The sequence below is a fragment of the Triplophysa rosa genome, linkage group LG10 (assembly GCF_024868665.1).
Source record: "Triplophysa rosa linkage group LG10, Trosa_1v2, whole genome shotgun sequence".
Classification (NCBI taxonomy): Eukaryota; Metazoa; Chordata; class Actinopteri; order Cypriniformes; family Nemacheilidae; genus Triplophysa; species Triplophysa rosa.
In genome coordinates, this window is record NC_079899.1 from 15,575,265 (window position 1) to 15,597,718 (window position 22,454).

Below are 22,454 nucleotides of genomic sequence, written 5' to 3' on the forward strand. Positions count from 1 at the left end.
AAAGCTAAATCCTCAAATTTAGCCGAAATCGGTTTCTCAGACTCCTCAAAATAAAAGAACACATCTCCAGAAAGTCCTGCATTGTTCCCAGCTATCAGCAGAGATCTGCTACTGTAAAAAAACTACTACTGCTGGTCCCATTTCTAAAATGGGAAGGGTTTTTTACATCCAAACACATTCAAAGCTTTTCACTTTGTCCCTCATAAAAATACCAAAAGCACCAGGCAAGCAAATAGCCAATTAGGGCTGTGCGATATATGCAATTCTTATGCTCAGTTTCCTTAATGAATTACGGTTAGTGAAGTGAAGTGACCTATTAGTCAGATATGGTGACCCTTACCCGAAATGTGACCTCTGCATTTAACCCATCCAGAGAGTAGTGAACACACACACAGCAAGTCGTGAACACACGTACACCCAGAGCAGTGGGCAGCTATCACTGCAGCGCCCAGGGAGCAAGTAGGGGTAAGGTGCCTTGCTCAAGGGCACCTCAGTCGTTGCCCGCCGGCCCTGGGAATTCACAACCACAGTTACATACGTAACTAGCGTTCTGTTTCATTCCTCCTGACCGCCAGAGGCGGTGCTTAAGCACTAGTGGATGACTCCTACCAACATAGTCATGAGGAATGCAACTCACCTAAAAAACTCAAGGGCGCTCCTGCAGAACAGCAGAACTGACCGCATGAGGGGCAGCAACATTCAGCTTGTAGAAGCGGGCAAAAGTACACGGAGAAGCCCAGGTAGCCGCCGCACAGATATCTGCCATAGAGACTCCTCTAAAAACAGCCCAAGATGCAGACACAGCCCTAGTGGAATGACAAGAGACACCCATAGGCAGAGATTTCTGGGAAGCCCTGTACGCCAAAGTGATAACCTCCACAATCCAGTTTGACAATCTCTGCTTTGACAGAGCATGCCCCTTCCGTGCACCACCATAACTCACAAAAAACTGATCCGTGCCCCGAAGTTGAGCAGTAGCAGCCACATAGCACCGGAGGGCTTTCACAGGACACAAGAGGTGATCAACCGAACAACCGTGCTGCACAGACTGAAAAGCGGCCAAACTGATGGACTGCTTTATAAACTGAGGAAGTATGACTTTAGGTAGAAAGAATGGGTTAGGCCGGAGAACAACCCCATTCGCCTACACGCTTGGCAGAAGCAAGTGCCAACAAAAAAGCAGTCTTCAGAGATAACCATTTCAGGCCAGCCACCTGCAAAGGCTCGAATGGTGGCCGAAAACAAACAAATTCAAGAACAAGCAGCAAATCCCATCCAGGCAAATGAGGGTTGCGAGCTGGCCTCAGCCGTCTCGCACCTTTCAGAAAACTGCACACCAGAGAATGAGAACCCATGGAAGAACCATCAACCGGGTATGTGATGCACGGAGATGGCTGCAAGATAAACCTTTAAGGTGGAGGCAGCTTTGCCTGAATCCAAAACGTGCTGCAAAAAACTAAGGATTCTTGGAACCTCACTACGTGCAGGATCCAATCCACGCTCTCTGCACCATGACGAGAAAATATTCCAACGTGCCGAATAGATCAGGCGTGTAGATGAGGCTCTAGCATTAGCTATGGTGTGAACCACCGCAGGTTCGCAGGTGGTTAAGAGACAGTCGGATCCAGCAACCAAACCCAAAGATGAAGACGGGCCAGATCCGGGTGCCAAACGGCATTGCTCATCTGTGACAACAGATCCTTCCGAAGCGGAAGCTGCCATGGCCTGTCCACTAACCATGACAGAACCATGGGAAACCACGGTCTGGCTGGCCAACGAGGTGCCACAAGTAACACTCTGTGGTTGCCCTGTACTATTCTGTGTAACGTGTCTGACAAAAGCGGAAGGGGAGGGAACACAAAGCAGACAGTCTGGCCAGTCGTGGGACAGAGCATCTGTCCCAACAGACTGGATATCTCAGTCCTTGCAAACCTCAAGTGACAGTGAGCGTTTGCCCGTATCGAGAAAAGATCCACCAACGCCTTGCCAAACCGTTGCCATATCATCTGCACCACATCGGGGTGAAGCCTCCATTCCCCCGGGTGTATTAGATCCCTCGAAAGTGCATCCGCGACCTGGTTGTGGGATCCTGGCAGGTGAACCGCCCTCATCAATGCTAGTCGAGGCAGAGACCACGTGAGTATTTTGTGTGTGAGATGCAGCGACTTGAGGGACCTTGTTCCACCTTGATGGTTCAAGTGAAACACTGTCGAGGTGTTGTTGGAGCGAATGAGGACATGACGGCCCGCCAGAACCGGCAAGAAACTCCGCAGGGCCAGGAAAACTGCATGCAACTCCAGAAGATTGATGTGATCCCTGGACCGAGCTGGGGACCAACGGCCACACGCACCTCTGTGATTCCACGATGCCCCCCACCCGAGGAGTGAAGCATCGGTCGTGACTACCTCCCGACGAGGAGGTGTGACCCCTAGAGGAACCCCTGACATCAAGAACTCCCGACGAGTCCACAGTACCAATGCCTGGATACAACCATTTGAAACAACAATCTGTTGATGAAGATGCCTGGCAGGGTTCAACCGCAAACCGTTGTTCCATCGCTGAAGAGGCCTGAGGTGGAGCAGGCCCAGTGGGATCACAGAAGTGGCCGCGGCCAGCATCCCTAAAAGTTGTAACCGTGTCCTGTACGGCAATCGTGTTCCCAGCCGGAAACAAACAAGGAGTCGCAGAATACAGTCCGCCTGAGCCTGCGAGAGTCCAGAGTCATTTCGATGCAAGTTATTTCACGCACTGGACTCAGACCACTCTTTTCCATGTTCACAGCAAGACCTAGCCTTTGAACATGTTCCAAAAGCAATCTGGTGTTGAGGATCGCTAGCTGTTTTGTGCTTGCGCTCAGCAACCAGTCGTCCAAATAAGGCAGGATTCGCATCCCCCTGGACCATAGAGGATGCAGAGCTGCAGTCACACACCTCGTGAAAACACGAGGAGCGAGAGATAGGCCGAATGGAAGAACCTTGAAATGGTAGGCCTGGCCCTTGAAACTGAATCGAAGAAATTTTCGGTGGTGCGAAGCAATGGGCACATGAAAGTAAGCATCTTTCAAATCGATGCTTGTAAACCAATCTCCCTTCGTGACAGACCGAAGAACGTCGACTGCCAGTAACATCCGAAAGGGAAGAGTTTTCAAAAACACATCGAGACGTCTCAAGTCCAGAACTGGACGAAAACCACCGTCTTTTTTCGGAACTAGGAAGTAAGTTGAATAGAACCCGTCCCGTTGAACATGGGAATGAACCTTTTCTATTGCTCTCTTCTCCAACAGAGAACAAATTTCCAGAGAGAGAGCCTTTGAACGAACTGGGTCTCCCATCAGTGTAGGAACAATTCTTGAAAACTTTGGGGGCCGGCGTCGAAACTGCAGAACATACCCCCTTGCTCAATGTGGTCCAGACCCAAGGATCTATGGTCACATCTTTCCAGTATTGTAGGTGTAGGCTCGAGAAACGATCGACCACCGGTCAAATGACTTCAAACTTTGTGAGTTCGGCTTTTAACAGCAGTGGGGGGAGGCTGACGTGAATTCCCTGGCAACTGCCGCTGATGAGGTCGAAAACCCCGCATGTCCTCATTGGCATGGGGCCTCTGAGAGCCCTGGGGTTGTGGAACAGAGCGCGGGCGGAAACGTTGCTCCAGCCCAGCAAAACGATGGCGAGCCTGAGTGCCTGGCACCTTAAAAACAGGAGTGCGCTGAGGCTGAGTTAACTGACGAGTTGGCCTCGGACAACTTTAACCTTTTCTCCAGAAGGTCTGGAACATTCGGTCCAAACAGGTGGCCAGGAACAATGGGGAGGTCTCGTAGAGTCCTTTTACAGTCCTCAGGCAGCTTTGCCTGGGCGAGCCACACGTGCCGACGAGCCGCCAGAAGCGTGGCCGTAAGAGCACCCAGTTCACAGGTGATATGGCCCATAGCCAAAAGGGCAGTCTGGAGGAACTGTGACACTGAGGGGTCCACACTCGCAGACTCAAGCGTGCTAGTAGTGGCAAGGAGTAGTTGACATATAGTGTTCTCTGCACGGGTGATATATGCAGTAGACTCGTATGCCTTTTTGAGTAACGAGTCTGTGCGACCACACTGAGCGCTAGGGCAACGCATATTGCCTCGCATAGCCTCATCGGGTGACACCACCAGAGCGGCAACCAATTGCTCAAATTCAGGAGCAAGGCCAACCCCAATGGTATAGACGTCTGCCATAGAAGCCAACGTACGGGCAGTCTTTGAACTTCGTTTAGATACGTTAGACCCCGTAAGGGAGGTTGAAAATTCTGCCACAAAATCTTTGCACGGTGGCATGGCAAAAGTAGAGCCAGCTGAAGACTGTCTGAAAAAAATGTTAGACTGGAGCGGCTGCACTGGCGAGTCATCCAGCCCCAAGCGAGCAACAGCCATCTGAAGCACAGCCAAGGTATCATCATTGGAGGATAGGTTTTGTCCCAAATTAACAGAATCCACACTAGAATGCCCAGCAGCCGAAGAAGCCTTATTTTCCCGGGGCGCAGAATGCGCAGCAGCATGTACCACATCTGCACTTTGAAAAAAGGAGTCAGATGCACTTGTAGAGAGCACATCAAAATCAGCCTGATGTAAGAGGGCAGAAACTGAAAGGTTCATCACCCATACTCTTATTGGAACCTTCCTCCTCTTCATGTGTAATATCAACAGGTGAGGAAGGCACAGTCGGCTGGAGCGTCTGTAGGAGGTGTTTTATCTCTGTCATTTCAGACAAAAGGACAGCAACCGTATTAGAAAGAGAAGCTGCCTCATCAATCCGTTTGTGTCGGGTTGCCGCCTTCTTAAATGGGGGGGCACCGACGGCCGCAGATGCGCCGCGTTTCCGAAGGCCTGTGGCTGGACGCGAAGACTTGGGGTCCAACTCAGCGAGACGCAGCAGTCTCTCTGACATGGGTAGAACACTGCAGTGTATACATGGGTCCGTGAAAGCCTCTCTAAGATGCTGAATCCCCAAGCACGATGGACAAACCTCGTGTCCGTCCTCGGGCAAAAGAGCATTGGGACACAATTTGCATTTTAAAGGAAACCCGGAGACAATAGAACTATGAGCCATGTCCGCTGCAGGAAACGAGGGCAAATAACGAGGTAAGCAAAGTATATTGACAACCGGCCGGCAGACAGCACCGAGGAGCCAGCCGTCTCTCTGCGAAAAAGTAGGGGAGTACGTGAGGCGAAAAACCCGCCTCCGGATAGCACCAAGAAGCAAGACATACAGAATCAGTAACAAATCAAGCAGTAATAGCTTGGAAACACCAGGCACCCTGTAGAACCGAGAAGCACAAGTACACCAAAAGACTTACCAATCAATCCCTCGAGAGAACGCTGTCACAGCTTGCGAGAACAAAACTTTGCTGCTCTAGTAAACTGCACTGACAGTGGAGAAGAATGACCTATCGTAGACAAGCGAGAAAGCGAAAGAGGCTGTGGGCTGAGCAGGTGTGTGTATTATACTGTTGCTCAGCCTATGTCACTACGTGACTTTTTTGGTATATTATCTCGACCTATCGAGCTGGCGCTGCGATAATCCCACTAGTGCTTAAGCACCGCCTCTGGCGGTCAGGAGGAATGAAACACAACTGTCTTTCACTATGATGAATCCACTGGTCATGCGCGTTCCGATCTATGGGGCGGCTCAGTCAGCATTTAAGTGGCACCGAAATGAGGCACCGAAATCTGCGTATTGATTCGGTCGAGTTACATACCAGATACACAGGTATCCGGGTTTCGGTACACAACTCTACTCTCGCGCAGAAACTAAAATGGGACAAAGAAGAACGATCCAGTTCCAGGAAATGCCAGTAGTCATATTCTATCGCTGTTCTTCAAACCTTTTCAGGTATTTTCATGATAATAAGTATATTTATAATGATGATGTTAGACGAGTGCTGCTTTTTCAAATGCACATTATAAACGACTCAATCTCATAGTGATTTTAGATCGAGCAGTACTTCCTACTGATCAAAGAGCCGTAGTTCACAGAAGAGCTGTGCATTAAAACACAGAATCCATTAAGACATGTATAATTAGTGTGAATCGCGATATATATCGCCCAGCCCTATAACCAATCACTATAACCACAGCCAATCACAGTGCAAGGTTTTAATAGGAAAAGGTTGAGGAATGTACAAAAGTGTGCACGAGCAAGACTCACGTCTGGGTACTCTTTGACTGGTACGAAGAGCTTCTCCTGCAGGTGTACAATGGGTCCCACAGGCTCCGGTAACTCCAGAGGGTGTTTGTCCACCAGACCATTAACAGAGTCGTTGTACATGTCTTTCCTCACTCTCGTTATCTCTGCAGGTAAACAAAAAGAACAAACAGTTCAGAGACTGAGAACAAAATGCACAAGAAAGGCAACATTTTTTCATTGTCAAATTCCCACATTCCAGCACGCATCTCAAGATGCTTCACAAGACTGCTTGTACACACTTCACATTCCAACACGTTTTCGGTCAAATTGAATTTTACCATTGTTCAAAAGGGGAACAGCAATATTCTTAAATTTCATAGCCTCTACTGGACCTCCCCTTGTGATCACACATTTCCTCCATCACACACGGAGGCTTTGCTTTAAATCTTAGTAGGTTGCCTATCTAGTAGAGGCGTATAAAACTACATACATTGTTTCATATTCAATCAGCCCCTGAAAGACTTTCTCAACATTGAATCTGCATTTGAATTTGTGTTCTTTGTCACTGCATTAACTCCAGAGTGCAGGTGTCATGAGGGTGAATGTTGTGAACAGACTTTAGGATGTCTACAACACTGACACAGTGCGTTTCATGGGGTACTGGGATGGGTGGAGGAGTGGGGTTGGATTGGGAAGTGATGCAAGACCCAGATCGAACAACAGCAGCTTATAAACCATGAAAGGCTGAAACCTTTAGCCCAGTGTATCTTCTCACACACAGAGCCCCAAAGGAGGTGACACATCTGCGTAAGAATTTCAGCCACATTCACAAGACCCAATCCATCTTTACTCTGCTGACCCAAGAACAACCTCGCTTCTCCTCCCCTCATCTCTTTCCACTCTATGGTAGAAAAGATCTTTCTCTGGTTCATTGGGGTAAGCTTGCTGCACGTCTGCATGTATAATATTCTTGGACTGCTAGGGAGAATTAAAACATTAAAATATCCTCTACTGAACCAGAAGTGGGTCACGAACAAGAATCTCGTTCATTTAATAGAAACCTCATAGGCAAAAACGCACATTACACTTTCCCGGCCACGTTACCTTTTAATATGCATGGCTACGCACACTATGTAAACGTGAATCTGAGGCATTCGCATAGCTTTGCAATATGACTACATTTGAAATAGTTGAGCTGCCTTAAGCCTCGCATACATCCTCAACCGCACTCCTAAAAGCAGCGTTTTAGTGTGCACTTAAAGAGCCAAAGAAAAATAGAAACTAAAGTGTTTCTGTCCTCTGGCTGAACGAGAGAGGCGCAGCAAAATGCCACATTACCATATAGCGGGAGCAAGCACGCGAGAGCAAACGCAGGCCGCGTTGAGCCCTAATTTCAAAGCAAAGGCTGCTGGTAGCTTAATGGTTAGTATATCCTGTTTGCCAGCACAAAGGTCACAGTTTAAACTCTACTAAGGAGTGAGGCAGGAACGAGGACACAATCGCTGTGTCAGGTTTTGTGTGCTTACTGGTTCTGTGTGTTGTTGTTACTTATCTGGGGTCAGTGTGATGGGTAAATGCTAACGACGATGATTCAGCTCTTAAGGACAAAAATGTGCTGCCTTTTCCACAAAAACAACATGTGAGAAACAGAGGATTGCAGGATGTAAGAAATAATATTTGATTTTAAAACACTTGTTTTTGCAAATATTTTAAATGATGAAGTGCAACAGCTGCATATACCACAAGAGAGTTTACACAACTGGGTTTGTGCAATTTAAACGTGGGAGCTTGCATGTTTTGCCAAAGACAAAGCAAAATAAACATCTTAAAGTAAACAACCAACTGATTAACAACAAAGATTAAGGTAGATCCAACAATGGTAAAAAGTTATTGTGTGGCATGTTCAATTTCTATGACAGGTCAGACAATCATTAGTAAGCAAATAAGAATTCAGGGTATAGTTCAACCAAAAATGAAAATTCTGTCATCATTTACTCACCCTCAAGTTGTCCCAAAACCTATATAAATTCCTTTGTACTGCTATAAAGGAAGATATTTGTAAGAATGTCAGTAAACAGATCTCATCCCCCATTTACTGCCATAAATAAATACTATGGGAGTCAATGGGGGATGAGATCTGTGTGGTCACTGAAATTCTTGCAAATATCTTCTAGAGCTGCACGATTAATCATTAAAAGATCACGATCTCCAAACACCCACACGATCTCATTGATGAAAAACAACGATTCTCGTGTCTATCAACTTACACCTCCGACTAAAATCATAAAACTTCAATCTGTGCTGGTTCTTCCGCAAAAGCGGAGAAAGCATTATCATCATTAGGTACGGAACGACGTCACAAACAGTCTTTTCAACCACACACTATCATTATTTCTGTGTCAAATGATCACAGAAGTACTGGGATTAAAGCAGAGTTGCCAACGAGCACGCATGAGACACTCAATTTCAAGCTCTTACTGTGGCCAAATTAATCTCACACCAAATAACAGACCAACAAAATAAATTCAGCCAAGCAACAAAACTGCTCTTAAGATTGTAATTCAGGATTGTGTTACATTGTTCTGATTATCTTCACATCTTAATTAGACAGGTTTGAAACGAAATTAACGATTGCAGTTTGTAGCGCGGACAAATCTGAGTGCGCGGTTATATCTGTCCTTATGGTAAAAACAAGTCAGAAGAGTTTGTGGCGCTTATCACTGTATTTACACTAATAGAGAAGCTAAGCTGTCAGGGCTGGTGAGGACAGAACCCAAGAGCAGACAGAGGAATGGCAGCAACAAAAAACCCACGATGGGGCAACTTTAACAACGAAAGATTTTCAAAACTTGAAATCAAAAAAACTTCCCAGGAAGGGGCAAAACAAGGCAAGGCATAGACACGAGAAAATCACTTCAGGAACAAGGATCAGGAAACAAGGACACGAGATACATACAAGTACGGCTGTCACGATTATGAAATTTGATTGACGATTAATTGTCTAATAAATCATTGCGATTATGGCGATTAATTGTCTGTTTTAGGGCTTTGGCGATTATGACGATTAATTGTCTGTTTTTGAGCTTTGACATTTAATTCTCATTCATTTTTGATTCAGCGATTGAAATGACCATATTGTTCTGAATACAAGACTATGTGTTTTTTCTTGGAAATACATCGGAAAAAAATGGGTCATCATATATCTAAGGTTTAGGCTTTTACCTGTCAATAATACAACCACCAAATTGTAAATTAAGTAAATTGATCAGGAGTGAATTGAAGCCAACATTAAAATACTATCAGTCATAGAAAAGCTTCTAGTCTGTTTTTTTCTCACTTGCAAGACTACAGTAAAATTTTACTTGTGTGTTAATGAAATTTTGGTAGACTGGTTTTCACACTGAGATTTGCTTAAATAATATTAAATTGTACTGCAGGTAATTTGTATATGTTTTAGTTTTTTTTAAGTGATTGTGTTGTGGTGGTACATTTTACAAGTATTACCATGCTTTAGTAACAATATATACACTAAAATATGCAATATGCAGATGCACTACAGCTCCCCCTAGTGTCTTCTATAGAGATGTGCGATAATTGCGATGATCCGAAATCATCGCGATGAGACGATTATTTAATAATCGTGACAGCCCTACATACAAGGACGAAATTGAACGGAACAGCACAGGACAGAAAACAAGGGAACTAACAAGGGATAATTACACTAGGCAGGTGTGGAGAATGAAACACTGGTGGGAAGCTAGACAGGAAACGAGAGGGCGGGGTCAAGAGACAAGACAGCAGAGCACATGGCCATCATAACAAACAATGACCATGTGCTTCCACACATAACACGGTCATGATCCTACCACAAGACTAGAAAAGCATGACAAGGTGAGGCAGGATCATGACACTTTATTTTTAGGTGAATTATACCTTTAAGCCATTAATCTATTAATGAAAAACAGACATGGATCAACAGATGCTTTCTGAAACAAAATCGAATATACTTGATGTCACACACCATACAAACAGAGTAACAAGTGGTGAGAGGAAACAGGAGGCAGATGGAAATGGGTTTGTGGTCGCTGATGTAACATCATGAACAATATTGGTAAGCAAGACGGACAGAGCACATTTTAAGAAGCAAAACAATATTCAAAGCCGACGAGCAGGTAAACAAGGTTAAATATCTTGAGACCCTGAATCAGAGGCTGTTTGAACACATCTCTCTCTCTTCCTCCATCACTTTCCAGAACATTCACTGCTATCACCCTACTGTCAAAAAAACATCCCGGTCTGCAAATATACAGTATAAGCAGCATTACCAACACAGTCGAGATGAGCTAAAACCATACATAAAACGTTTTGATATATAAATGCTATCAGTGGCGTGCAGAGGTACCTGTCCTAGGAATGCCAGTTTGACTCTGGTATTAGAATGAAAGGTTTACGGCGGCCGGGAAAAGTACACACAAACACACACACAAAACGCCACAAACCCTGCTGCTTTCAGCATTTTAGCAAGCATCAGCACCCATCTGTCTGCGAACTAGTTAGATGCTAGGAGGTAATAAACAGACATCTACAGTAATAACTGTAAGCTGGAATGTATGGCTGCAGCTATCGATTCTTTTACTAATCGAGTATTCTACTGATTTTTCCATCGATTAATCGGGTATTCGGATAATAAGTATTTTTTCTTTATTAAAGAGCAATACTAAATATACAAGAGAAAATAAGACAGGTCTCTTAAAATGAGTAAAACAACTAATTTGTTTCCTTTTTAGAATAATTAAAGTTTTTATTTCTGAAATTGCATACATTAATATCTGTGAAAACTAAACCCATTTAGTACATTCCATTGCCATATTAAATTCAAAATGCAATATAATACAAATATAAATAAGAAACATGAATAAAAATAGAGAGAATAATTTCAAAGGTAAACAACTAACTTCAGCTTATGCTTGATGCATGTAGTTTATAAAAATTAGTTTGTTTTTTTACTATTAAATAGTAATATATAGCCTATGACTTTTATTTAGACAGGTTGTCGGAAGACGCTTATTTTTTTGTCTGTTCCTTCACACAATAACATGTTCGTGAAATAAACTCTTAGAGCAACTCTGGAGGTGAAGTTCATGTCCTCATAAAGCGCAGACGCAGACAAATTCATGAGCATCACGCGTGTAGCACGTTAAACTGTGCAGTTCATTCACTCAGACACGCAGAACAGACAGATGACATGTGTAAATAACAGGATTCGGCGTCCACAAGTCTGCATCTAGTTTTATGGACTCAATGCAGCTAGAAAACAAGTTTCACTCGCAAAATAGACTAAAACTAAGTAAAATAGCAGTTCACCATTTCAATAAGCTATCAGTTATTTACCATCATGTGAAATACGTGTGAGCATGTGAACCAGTGTTAATTTCGTTGACGAAAACTATGACGAAAAGTATTCGTTAACGACATGTTTTCACTGACGAAAACGAGACGATAACTAAATAAAAATGAATGCATGATAACAAAAAATGTAATAAAAATATACTGACATTTTCGTCAACTAATAAAAACGAGACGAAAATATTCTTGTCCCACCTGGAGGACATCTGTTTGCGCGCATGTGCATATCTCATATAAACGGTAGAGAGAAGTCTCTGGGAGAAGGGGAAGCACACACATGTATTCTGTGTCTCCACGCGGGTTACAAAGCGTCTTATTTTCCTTCACGATCGCCGGTAAAACGCCGCAAACTTGAAGCGCGACTGCAGGCGAGTTACCCCGAAACACATTACAAAGGCAAGCTCAAAGGTTTTTATATGCCTATGTTAACTTAACACGAGCTGCTGCATAACGTGAAATGCAACATGAAGTCAGCAAAAAGAAACCAGCGCTGTCCTCTACTGATTATAGAAGAGATGAAGTGAGTCAAACTGTACATTCGAACCAAATATGTAACATGTTTGCATGACTAAAGAAATGTAATACAATTTATATGAAAGCTATTTCTCATTCATTGCTGTATCAGGCAAAGACAGTGCAGCTCTTTCTTCAAAGAGGCATGCCATGAGCCAATAGCCTTTGAGTGTGAGCCCTGTCAGAGCGTTTCATTGGTTGAATGAACTGAATGAACACGCCCTACTTAACGAGTCAATTGAGTCAAATGGGATTGAATGAACTGGAACATGTCATTAATGGTCTAATAATCTGTGTTCCAACAATGCAAATCTAGTTACTAAACCTTTCTGAAAAATAAAGGTAATGACCTGGTTTAATTTCATTCTAAGGTGAAGTAAATTATGTCAAAACAGTTGAATCTTTGTATGGAACGTTTAATTACACCAAGTAAATGATTTAAACCATTTAGATTTTAGTAGACTAAATATAATGCATATTTATTCGACTAAAATGTTTTTCATATTTCGTCGACTAAAACTAGACTAAAACTAAAATGATGGGGATGACTAAAATGTGACTAAAACTAAATTGCATTTTCGTCAAAAGACTATGACTAAAACTAAATCAAAATTTGCTGTCAAAATTAACACTGATGTGAACAGACTAAAATGCATGTGTCTCATGGTGAATGCGTGAGACTTGAGAGCCCTGTAACATGAACAGAGTTTAGCGGGCTGTGCGTCAGTAATAACGGTCCGTGGGGAAACGCAGTGCTCCGTGTGTACTGTAGTTAAATGGATTAAACGAGGCTTCGAGGCAAAAAAATTTGCCTCGATGATTTTTTGTATTCAAATTACTCGAGTTACTCGAGGAATCGTTTCAGCCCTACTGGAATGAAAGGGTGCAGAAATTACTTGCAATCGGGGCATAGCACATAAACAGCACAGTCAATCGACCAATCAGATCCCTGCATTCCATCGCTGAAGAATAATGGTCGACATAGTTAAAAGCATCAGTATTTTTATAAACAGCTTTTAACCACAAAAGTGTATCAGCCGTAGCATACAAGACTACAGGCATATCAAACAGGGTTACAAAGAGCTTTCTGACTTTTTCCCCATTTAAAAGGAAAAAACTTTATTCTCTTTCCATATCAATTAAGGAGCCAAAAGCAAGAGTCTAAAGAAATGGTTCTCTCACCAATACTGTAGTAGATGCTACACAAAAGGATGGAGAGCGCTCAAAGCTCTTAAAGATTAAAATAAAAGAGAGGTGCTTGAGATGAAAGCCTGCTGATGTACAAGTTTTTCCACTTTGAAGCAATGCACTTTAGCTACCATAAAGCACAGCTAGCTTCTGCAGCCTCAAGATTTCGGTTTAATGCATTCACTGCTGTATTCGACCCCTCAACAGAAAATTCAATGCTACTCTTAAAACTTCCGAACAGAGAAAGGAGGGGGTACTTTTGAAATAAGGTTCTTGTTGAGTGTGTACATTTCTCAGTCTTATCAAATGTCCACACCTTCTCCTAAAATGTAAAATTGTCTGCCTCCGAAACCAAACTTAAGGGTATTTTGCTGCTGACGATGGGCAAGTAAAACTCTTTTCTGAAATGTTTGCTTCGTGCATCAATTTTGTGAGCTCAGCACTGCATTTCATGTTTTGCCTGGAAGAATTTTCCTGGCAGCATTAATGCTGATTTTCTGCAGACTTTAAAAGAGATGCAACAGCTTGTCAAAATCAGGTGATGGGATCTTGTTTACGCAGGTACACCATGCAGGAAAGAGATTGTGAAATTTCCTTGAAGCTGTTTGGAGTTTTCTTGTCACAAATACAAAGAACACTGAGGAATTTTACAGTAAACATCCATTAAGGCAAAACATCATTAAGTAAACACACTATTCAGACTCTGAATAGGCACATAACATAAAACTTCTGTCCCCTAGAGGAGAGAGTAAAAACATTTTACCTCAAAAGAACATCTTGTATGCATGACTAACATTCAAATAGTGGCACTGACTGGTCTCAGAGTAACTGCTTTTCTTTACATGACTAAGAACCTATGCATGAACCACTCTAATATTTGCAGAAGGCAGTCTATGTAAAATGTGAGAGTTGAAAAACAAAATTTCCTAAATAAACATTCATTATTTTGGGCAGCGCCTCAGTCCCCTGTCAGGAGAGAATAAGAGAATTTTGTTTTTGAGAGGTGAGAAAGTCAACAGCATCAAACAAAGAAGAATCTGTCTCTCTTAATTCACAGCTCACATCGCTGGTGCTGCCATGCACCGAGTCAAAGGTAATGAGTTACTAGAAACCAAACTAAAACTCGGCAATCTGCTGAAAGACACGCGTGGTTCATTCAGCATAAAATGAGCCTCATGTTTTGTCCAGTTCGTGTATTTTGAGGAAGGTACTTTTTAAAGAATTCTGGTTATTGAATTAATGATTGTTTAGAGCTATTGACCAAATCAAAGTGACAACTCACAAGTTTAAGACTGATTCAGAATCATTCAAATGAAAGTCTGACATAGGGATGGGACGATATGTATCACGATTCACACTAATTATTCATGTCTGGGCGATTCTGAAATCGTAAAGGCTGCGATTCTGTGTTTTAAGCACAGCTCTTCCGTGAACTACAGCTCTTTGATCAGTAGGAAGTAGTGTTGTCAAAAGTACCGGTACTTCGGGTCCAAGTCGGTACCTAAAAATAAAAAAGTTGTCGGTACCTAATTTTCACAAGACCCGGTAGCACCGACGTACCGGGTCAACCGGGTACTGATGCTCTGTCTGACAGGTTGTTAGTCGGAAACTTTTTATAGACGCAATAAGACGTGATGAGCGGATAAGCGCGGCTCTGATCCACAAGAGATGCGCACAGAAATACTTCAGATTAAAGTCATATCACGAAGAAAACGAACAGAGTTTTGTGGTGAAACGAGGAAACATCCGGATTTAAGTTAACACGTTCAAGCGGTAAGTTTCAAATTATGTTCGCGTTTGCATTATGAATGTTGTATCATATGTTAAGTTAAAGGTTACGTCAAAAAAAACATCCCTGTTTGCGTGTTAATTTGTTAGCGCCAATGCTAATCCAGTCAAGTGTACTTATTAACCATTTAATGCTTTTATAACTGTAATGGAGTAAAATTAATGGGAGGACAGGGTGGGGTTTACAGTACCTAGTATTTTATTTAGGCCTATCTGAAATCTATGTGCTAGAAAACTATCATACTAACTGTATGACTAGCAATGTGTATGTCTTGGATAGATAACTCCATTAGGTTTAAAAAGCCACATTTAAACTAAAGAAAAATATATCTGTTGCATTTATTATTTTAATATACAGTTACCTTAATGCAAGTAATCTTGTGTAAATGCAGTATAAAAACTGAGGTTTGTTTTAATATTGCATATGCATGTTTGTTCAGTCAGTTGACTTACTGAAGTTTATTCTATTTGTCTTCTACAGCAGCAGACTGAGGAGGATGTTCATCAGCATAAGCAGAGAGCACACAACAGTTTCAGCAACAATTAACTTATACTTCATGTATACAAAATGGCATTGCTTTCTATACATTTATATTAACAATGAGCTTTATTAATAAAATTGTGTTTCAATTAGCATGTACTTGTGTTTTGCTTTGGTACCGAAATTGGTACCGAGAACCGTGGAATTTTACTGGTATTGGTACCGACTACTGAAATTTTGGTACCGTGACAACACTAGTAGGAAGTACTGCTCAATCTAAAATCACTATGAGATTGAGTCGTTTATCAAATGCATTTGAAAAAGCAACACTCGTCAATCATCATTATTATAAATATACAAACCCGATTCCAAAAAAGTTGGGACACTGTACAAATTGTGAATAAAAACAGAATGCAATGATGTGGACGTTTCAAATTTCAATATTTTATTCAGAATACAACATAGATGACATATCAAATGTTTAAACTGAGAAAATGTATCAATTTAAGGGAAAAACAAGTTGATTTTAAATTTCATGGCATCAACACATCTCAAAAAAGTTGGGACAAGGCCATGTTTACTACTGTGTGGCATCCTCTCTTCTTTTTATAACAGTCTGCAAACGTCTGGGGACTGAGGAGACAAGTTGCTCAAGTTTAGGAATAGGAATGTTGTCCCATTCTTGTCTAATACAGGCTTCTAGTTGCTCGACTGTCTTAGGTCTTCTTTGTCGCATCTTCCTCTTTATGATGCGCCAAATGTTTTCTATGGGTGAAAGATCTGGACTGCAGGCTGGCCATTTCAGTACCCGGATCCTTCTTCTACGCAGCCATGATGTTGTAATTGATGCAGTATGTGGTCTGGCATTGTCATGTTGGAAAATGCAAGGTCTTCCCTGAAAGAGACGACGTCTGGATGGGAGCATATGTTGTTCTAGAACTTGGATATACCTTTCAGCATTGACGGTGCCTTTCCAGATGTGTAAGCTGCCCATGCCACACGCACTCATGCAACCCCATACCATCAGAGATGCAGGCTTCTGAACTGAGCGCTGATAACAACTTGGGTTGTCCTTGTCCTCTTTAGTCCGGATGACATGGCGTCCCAGTTTTCCAAAAAGAACTTCAAATTTTGATTCGTCTGACCACAGAACAGTTTTCCACTTTGCCACAGTCCATTTTAAATGAGCCTTGGCCCAGAGAAAACGCCTGCGCTTCTGGATCATGTTTAGATATGGCTTCTTTTTTGACCTATAGAGTTTTAGCCGGCAACGGCGAATGGCACGGTGGATTGTGTTCACCGACAATGTTTTCTGGAAGTATTCCTGAGCCCATGTTGTGATTTCCATTACAGAAGCATTCCTGTATGTGATGCAGTGCCGTCTAAGGGCCCGAAGATCAAGGGCATCCAGTATGGTTTTCCGGCCTTGACCCTTACACACAGAGATTGTTCCAGATTCTCTGAATCTTTGGATGATATTATGCACTGTAGATGATGATAACTTCAAACTCATTGCAATTTTTCTCTGAGAAACTCCTTTCTGATATTGCTCCACTATTTTTCGCCGCAGCATTGGGGGAATTGGTGATCCTCTGCCCATCTTGACTTCTGAGAGACACTGCCACTCTGAGAGGCTCTTTTTATACCCAATCATGTTGCCAATTGACCTAATAAGTTGCAAATTGGTCCTCCAGCTGTTCCTTATATGTACATTTAACTTTTCCGGCCTCTTATTGCTACCTGTCCCAACTTTTTTGGAATGTGTAGCTCTCATGAAATCCAAAATGAGCCAATATTTGGCATGACATTTCAAAATGTCTGACTTTCAACATTTGATATGTTATCTATATTCTATTGTGAATAAAATATAAGTTTATTATATTCGTAAATTATTGCATTCCTTTTTTATTCACAATTTGTACAGTGTCCCAACTTTTTTGGAATCGGGTTTGTATTTATTATCATGACAATATCTGAAAAGGTTTGAAAAACAGCAATAAAATAGTCCCCTTTAGCATTTCCTGGAACTATGGCTGCATCCGAAATCGCCTACTTCCATACTATATAGTAAGAGAAAATGAGTACGAGTCATCAATAGTATGTCCGAAACCTCAGGATGCAAAAAAACAGTAGGCGAGAAATACCCAGATGGTCTACTACTTCCGCCGAGATTCGCGAGTGTGGATCGTATGGATACTTATCTATCCCATGATGCCACGGGAGCTGAGCAACGGTCAAATTTCAAAAGTAAATCAAATAAATATAGCGGAAAACTTTAAGGCGGATGTTCGTTTTTAATGTAAGTGCCAATAAATGAATTTCTCGTGACTAAATTATGTTTTTAGCAATGCTCACGTGTTGGTTATTGTTAATACGTCATAGGTCAAAGAGCAGACAGGTCACATGACCATAAAACATTGCAGACGCAGTATGTCCGAAACATATTCATACTACTCCCACTCATACTATATAGAACGTACTGTTTTAACAGCCAATAGGTAGGTACTTATTCAAATTCAGTGCGTAGTGTTACAGTATGCGATTTCGGACGCAGCCCATGTATGTAAATCGTACTTCTACGGCCCAATTTTGGAGTTTCTGCGCGAGAGCGCCCTCTGGCTTTCGGATGTAGCAGCATTTAACCGTACTTCATTGAGAAACTTAGCATAAGAATCGCATGATTAATCGCCCCATCCCTTGTCTGACATTAAAGGAAAAGTTCATCTCAAAATCAAAATGGTGTTATTTTTTACTCATCCACATGATGTTCAACGTGTTTTAAGACCTCCCGGCATCTTTGTAATACAAATAAAGATATTTTAGGTGTTTTGCAAATACAGTATTGTCATCGCTTCAAACAATTCAATTGAGCCACTATGAGCGGATAGACCAATTTAACGATGTCTTTAGTACTTTTCTGGACCTTGACAACAACTATAACCATGATTGTCTATGAGGAGGCCTGGAAATCTTTTGGATGTCACCTAAAATATCTTTATTTGTGTTCAGAAGATGCCGGGAGGTCTTAAAACATGTTGAACATCATGTAGGTGAGTAAAAAAAAAAAATCACACAACTTTGATTTTGAGATGAACTTTTCCTTTAACAGATACATTGCGCATTTGTCCCATTTTAAACATGTTTGTTTTTATCGGTTTTATGGTGCTGGAACATCCCATCACATTTAATTGCAACCTTGCAATTCTGCTTAAATTATCTTTTTCATTGCAGCAACATTATTTGCTGCAAATATTTAGTAGTTGCAGTAGTAGTGCAGCGTTCCTTGAGCATCCGTGAAAGAATGTTAAGTTAAAACACAGCTAGAATAAACCAAACGTCTTGAAATCATTCAGTAATCCATCCAGTATCTAGTTTAAATACCAAATAGGAACCTTTCCCCCTAACCTAGATGAGAAAGCATCATGAAATTAACTTGTTTCAATGTACACCACATGTTTACTGGACATAAGAGATTGGCCAGTAACATGGACACACAAACATAATCACTGAAGAGTAAGTTAAAAAGCAGACACAGTACAAAACTCTCGCTCCCTCTCGCTCGCTCACACACAAACAGATAAGCCCCAGGGACACGCTTTGAGGAAACAGACCATTTGAGTTTAGGCCAGAGATCACAGTGAAAACAGACAGTTTGTAGAGCGTCTGCCATAAAAGCTTCACCAGTCAGGAGGAAACGCATCAAGTGTATTAGAATCTTCAGTGCCATCAGTCAGCGAGGAAGCGGCAAAAACGGCATTCCAGGGCGGAGGATATTCGCACAAAGCACCAATAAGACAAACAACCAACAGGTTATGAAAGTTAACTCAGTCATGTCTGACACTGAAAGATAAACCAAACACCTGTTATTGTTGGCTGGGATATATGATATCAGAAACACTGAGGATTAAAAGATTAGAAGTCTAACATCAGTACTGGAATGAACCTGATCCCTAACCAAACACATACTCTGATCTCTCCTTCAACCCCCTGCGCATTCCCAGATTGTCCTGCTGCAGTCCGGGTTTCCGCAGAGCCATTATGAAGAGCTAAATTTAGCAGTGAGGCTTGTCACACTTGATGATATGGCGCAGGGTTATAGAGTAGAGCTGTTGGGGAGGGGGCGGGTTTGGGTTATCATTCAGGACGAAGGCACAACACAGTCACTGCAGTGGTTTAAATGGCCAGGTCTAACCACATCTTGCAAATTAGGCTAGTAACCAATTCATGTAAGAACTCAACCATGCACAAATGCTTTAATCTAGAACACGCTGTCTTCTGGAGAGGCTGGTAACAGGTATTCAGTTCTTTGGGTCTTTTAAGCTTTTCTGTTCTAAGTGTTCTGTTGAACACAAAATATGATATTTTGAAGAATTTAGAAAAACAAACAGTTCTGGGGCACCTTTGACAACCATGATAATTTTTTCTACTACAGTAGTCAACGGTCTAAATATCTTTCTTTGTGTTCAACAGAACAAAGACATTTATACAGCTTTGGAACAACTTTAGGTTGAGTAATTCATGACAGAATTTTCATTTTTGGGGGAATTATCCCTTTAAACTTGTGATTTGATTTGTTTAATAATTAAATGTATCAGCTAAACATATGAGCACGTAGTTAAAGAGGCACACAAAAAAGTAGTTGCAATAATGGTATTATATAATATAATAAAAACTTATATTTAAAAAATATATTTTGTAGTTACCACCAATTGGCAGGGATTTTGATTTAAACTTGTTTAAAAACCTAAGTGTTTTGGTTTGGCATTGAAAATATGCACATAAATTTCAATTTTTAGTTTGTAATAACACCTGAAGTCACAAAGCTACAATGTACCATTTAACAAGGCAAGACACAATTAAATCAGCCGAATCTACAATAACAGATGTTCAGTACAAAGTCAAAATTTGAACACCTATAAAAACATATCAACAAACAAGATTTAGTGATAACACAGCACCAACCCGATAAGGCAAAAGTATGTTCTGTTATCTGGCCTAAAACTCACAACGGCCCTGAGCGATCCTTACTGTTGGACTCTGCAATGCAACATCACTGACTGAACCAGACACATCAGGGACCGAGAAATCTCCCTCTCACACATACACCATAGTTGTTTCTGTAATTAAACGGATTGAAGTAGAGCGATAAGAGAAACTGTAATACAAAAAAATGTACAGATAATTCACCTGACATATGCCATAAGACAATTAGAATGAAATCCATCTGTGCGCACACACTAAAAGGAGCTTCAGCGGGATGTGGAATGAAGGAATAACAGGATGTTAACCGAGGATGTTGAACTGGTGCAGAAAGGAAAAGCCATCGATGTTTTAACAGACCATCCACTGTGTGCTCAGACTTCCTGCTATGGCCAGAAACACACTTGAGGAAAAAAAAAGGATCCTGTGAGTTCAGCATAAACTGGTCACACTGAGTTCAAGATAAGAAGCATCGGACAGGATACACTCCAACAAATCACTTATAATGCAGATGTTTAAGTTCAATTTCTAGTTATCTATTATTTCCTAAGGAACGCTATTCATGGGTCTTGGTCACAAATACACAATCATAAACGAAGTAAACACGCTAAACAATGAAAGGAAGAACTGAACGCAGGAAGGAAGGAAGCTGACAGTAAATGTGCTAAGAGCAGATAACCAATCATCCCCTTCCTCCATCCTCCCAATTCATGATGACATGTACTTGTTTAGTATTACAAATGAAAACGACACAAAAACAGGATAGAAGTCTTCCTCTTTCTACTTAAAATTTTAATAAAAATTTATTAAAAACTGTTTTAAACAGCTACATAAGTGGGTGCTATGACAAATAGGCATGTGCCCGGTTAACCGCGGTTACCACTAAATCCTGCTGAAACCGAGTTGGCTGCGATAATGCAAAATGTCGATTATTTTATGGATGCGTCGCTTGTCCGTGAAGTATGGCTCTGGGATCAGTAGGAAATGCTGCTCGATCTAAAAGCAGTGCGAGTTTGAGTCGCTTATAACGTGCATTTGAAAAAGCAACACCCGTCAAACATGATCATTATAAATATACTTTATTATCATGAAAATACCTGAGGAAACTTGAAGATCAGTGATAAAAACATGTCCTTACGCATTTCCTAGAACTACTTGCGTTAAGGTCTTCTTCTGCAGTGCGTATTTGGAGTTTCTGCACGAGAGCGCCCTCTGGCTTTCGGATGCAGCAGCATTTTACCGTACTTCACTCACAAATTGTGCATAAATCACGTGATATATATTTTCGGTTAACCGGGCATATGTCTAATGACAAATAAATGAAAATAGCAATGATGTAAAGCACAACAGAACTGATCTAATCCTGTGGTTAAGTGAAGCCTCTTTAGTCACTGATGTGGTCATCCAAGGGTTACTGCTAGAGGAAACCACCGGCCTGTGTATCTGCATTCTTCCACTTTTTATCATGTCTTCTTTTTCTGGTTTCTATCAGCTTGAGAGATGGAGTGGCAGGGCTGCATTCCTCTGCTTTTAATTAGCAGGAAATGAGGGCAACCAATGACAAGGACCATTTACACTAGCGCTCGAGAGGGTGAGAGAGAACGAGAGAGGGAATGTGTGATCTCAAGGTGCTAGTTTCACTATATAACTGATCTCATAAGAGATGCCTGGGGACACAGGATGGCAGACGACACAAAGTGCCGTCCTTCACCGGAGTAGTAATGACAGCAAAGCACTCTGGGTAACGGCACCACAACAAACAGAAACTTCCCAGACAAGCCCGAGCGTGTCCCTGTGCGACAGGAAGGAGACTGTCTCCCACTTTTTTTGAATGAAGATACTGTAATCCAGTTTCATACAGAGACACAAATTAAAGAGTGAGAAAGGAGGATATGACAACTCATTTCTCACTCTTACCTCTTTATCCATTACAATAG

The 22,454-nt window shown here is 41.7% G+C and overlaps 1 protein-coding gene across 5 annotated transcripts in view; it reads right to left on the reverse strand.

The window, feature by feature from the left end:
- Positions 1 to 22,454, reverse strand: part of qkia (QKI, KH domain containing, RNA binding a) — an 81,612-nt gene that overhangs the window by 48,393 nt on the left and 10,765 nt on the right. For all 5 annotated transcript variants that reach the window (XM_057343590.1, XM_057343592.1, XM_057343593.1 and 2 more), the window contains exon 2: positions 6,183 to 6,325. In XM_057343590.1, coding sequence (XP_057199573.1) covers positions 6,183 to 6,325 — 143 coding nt within the window. The remainder of the gene's footprint in view (positions 1 to 6,182; positions 6,326 to 22,454) is intronic.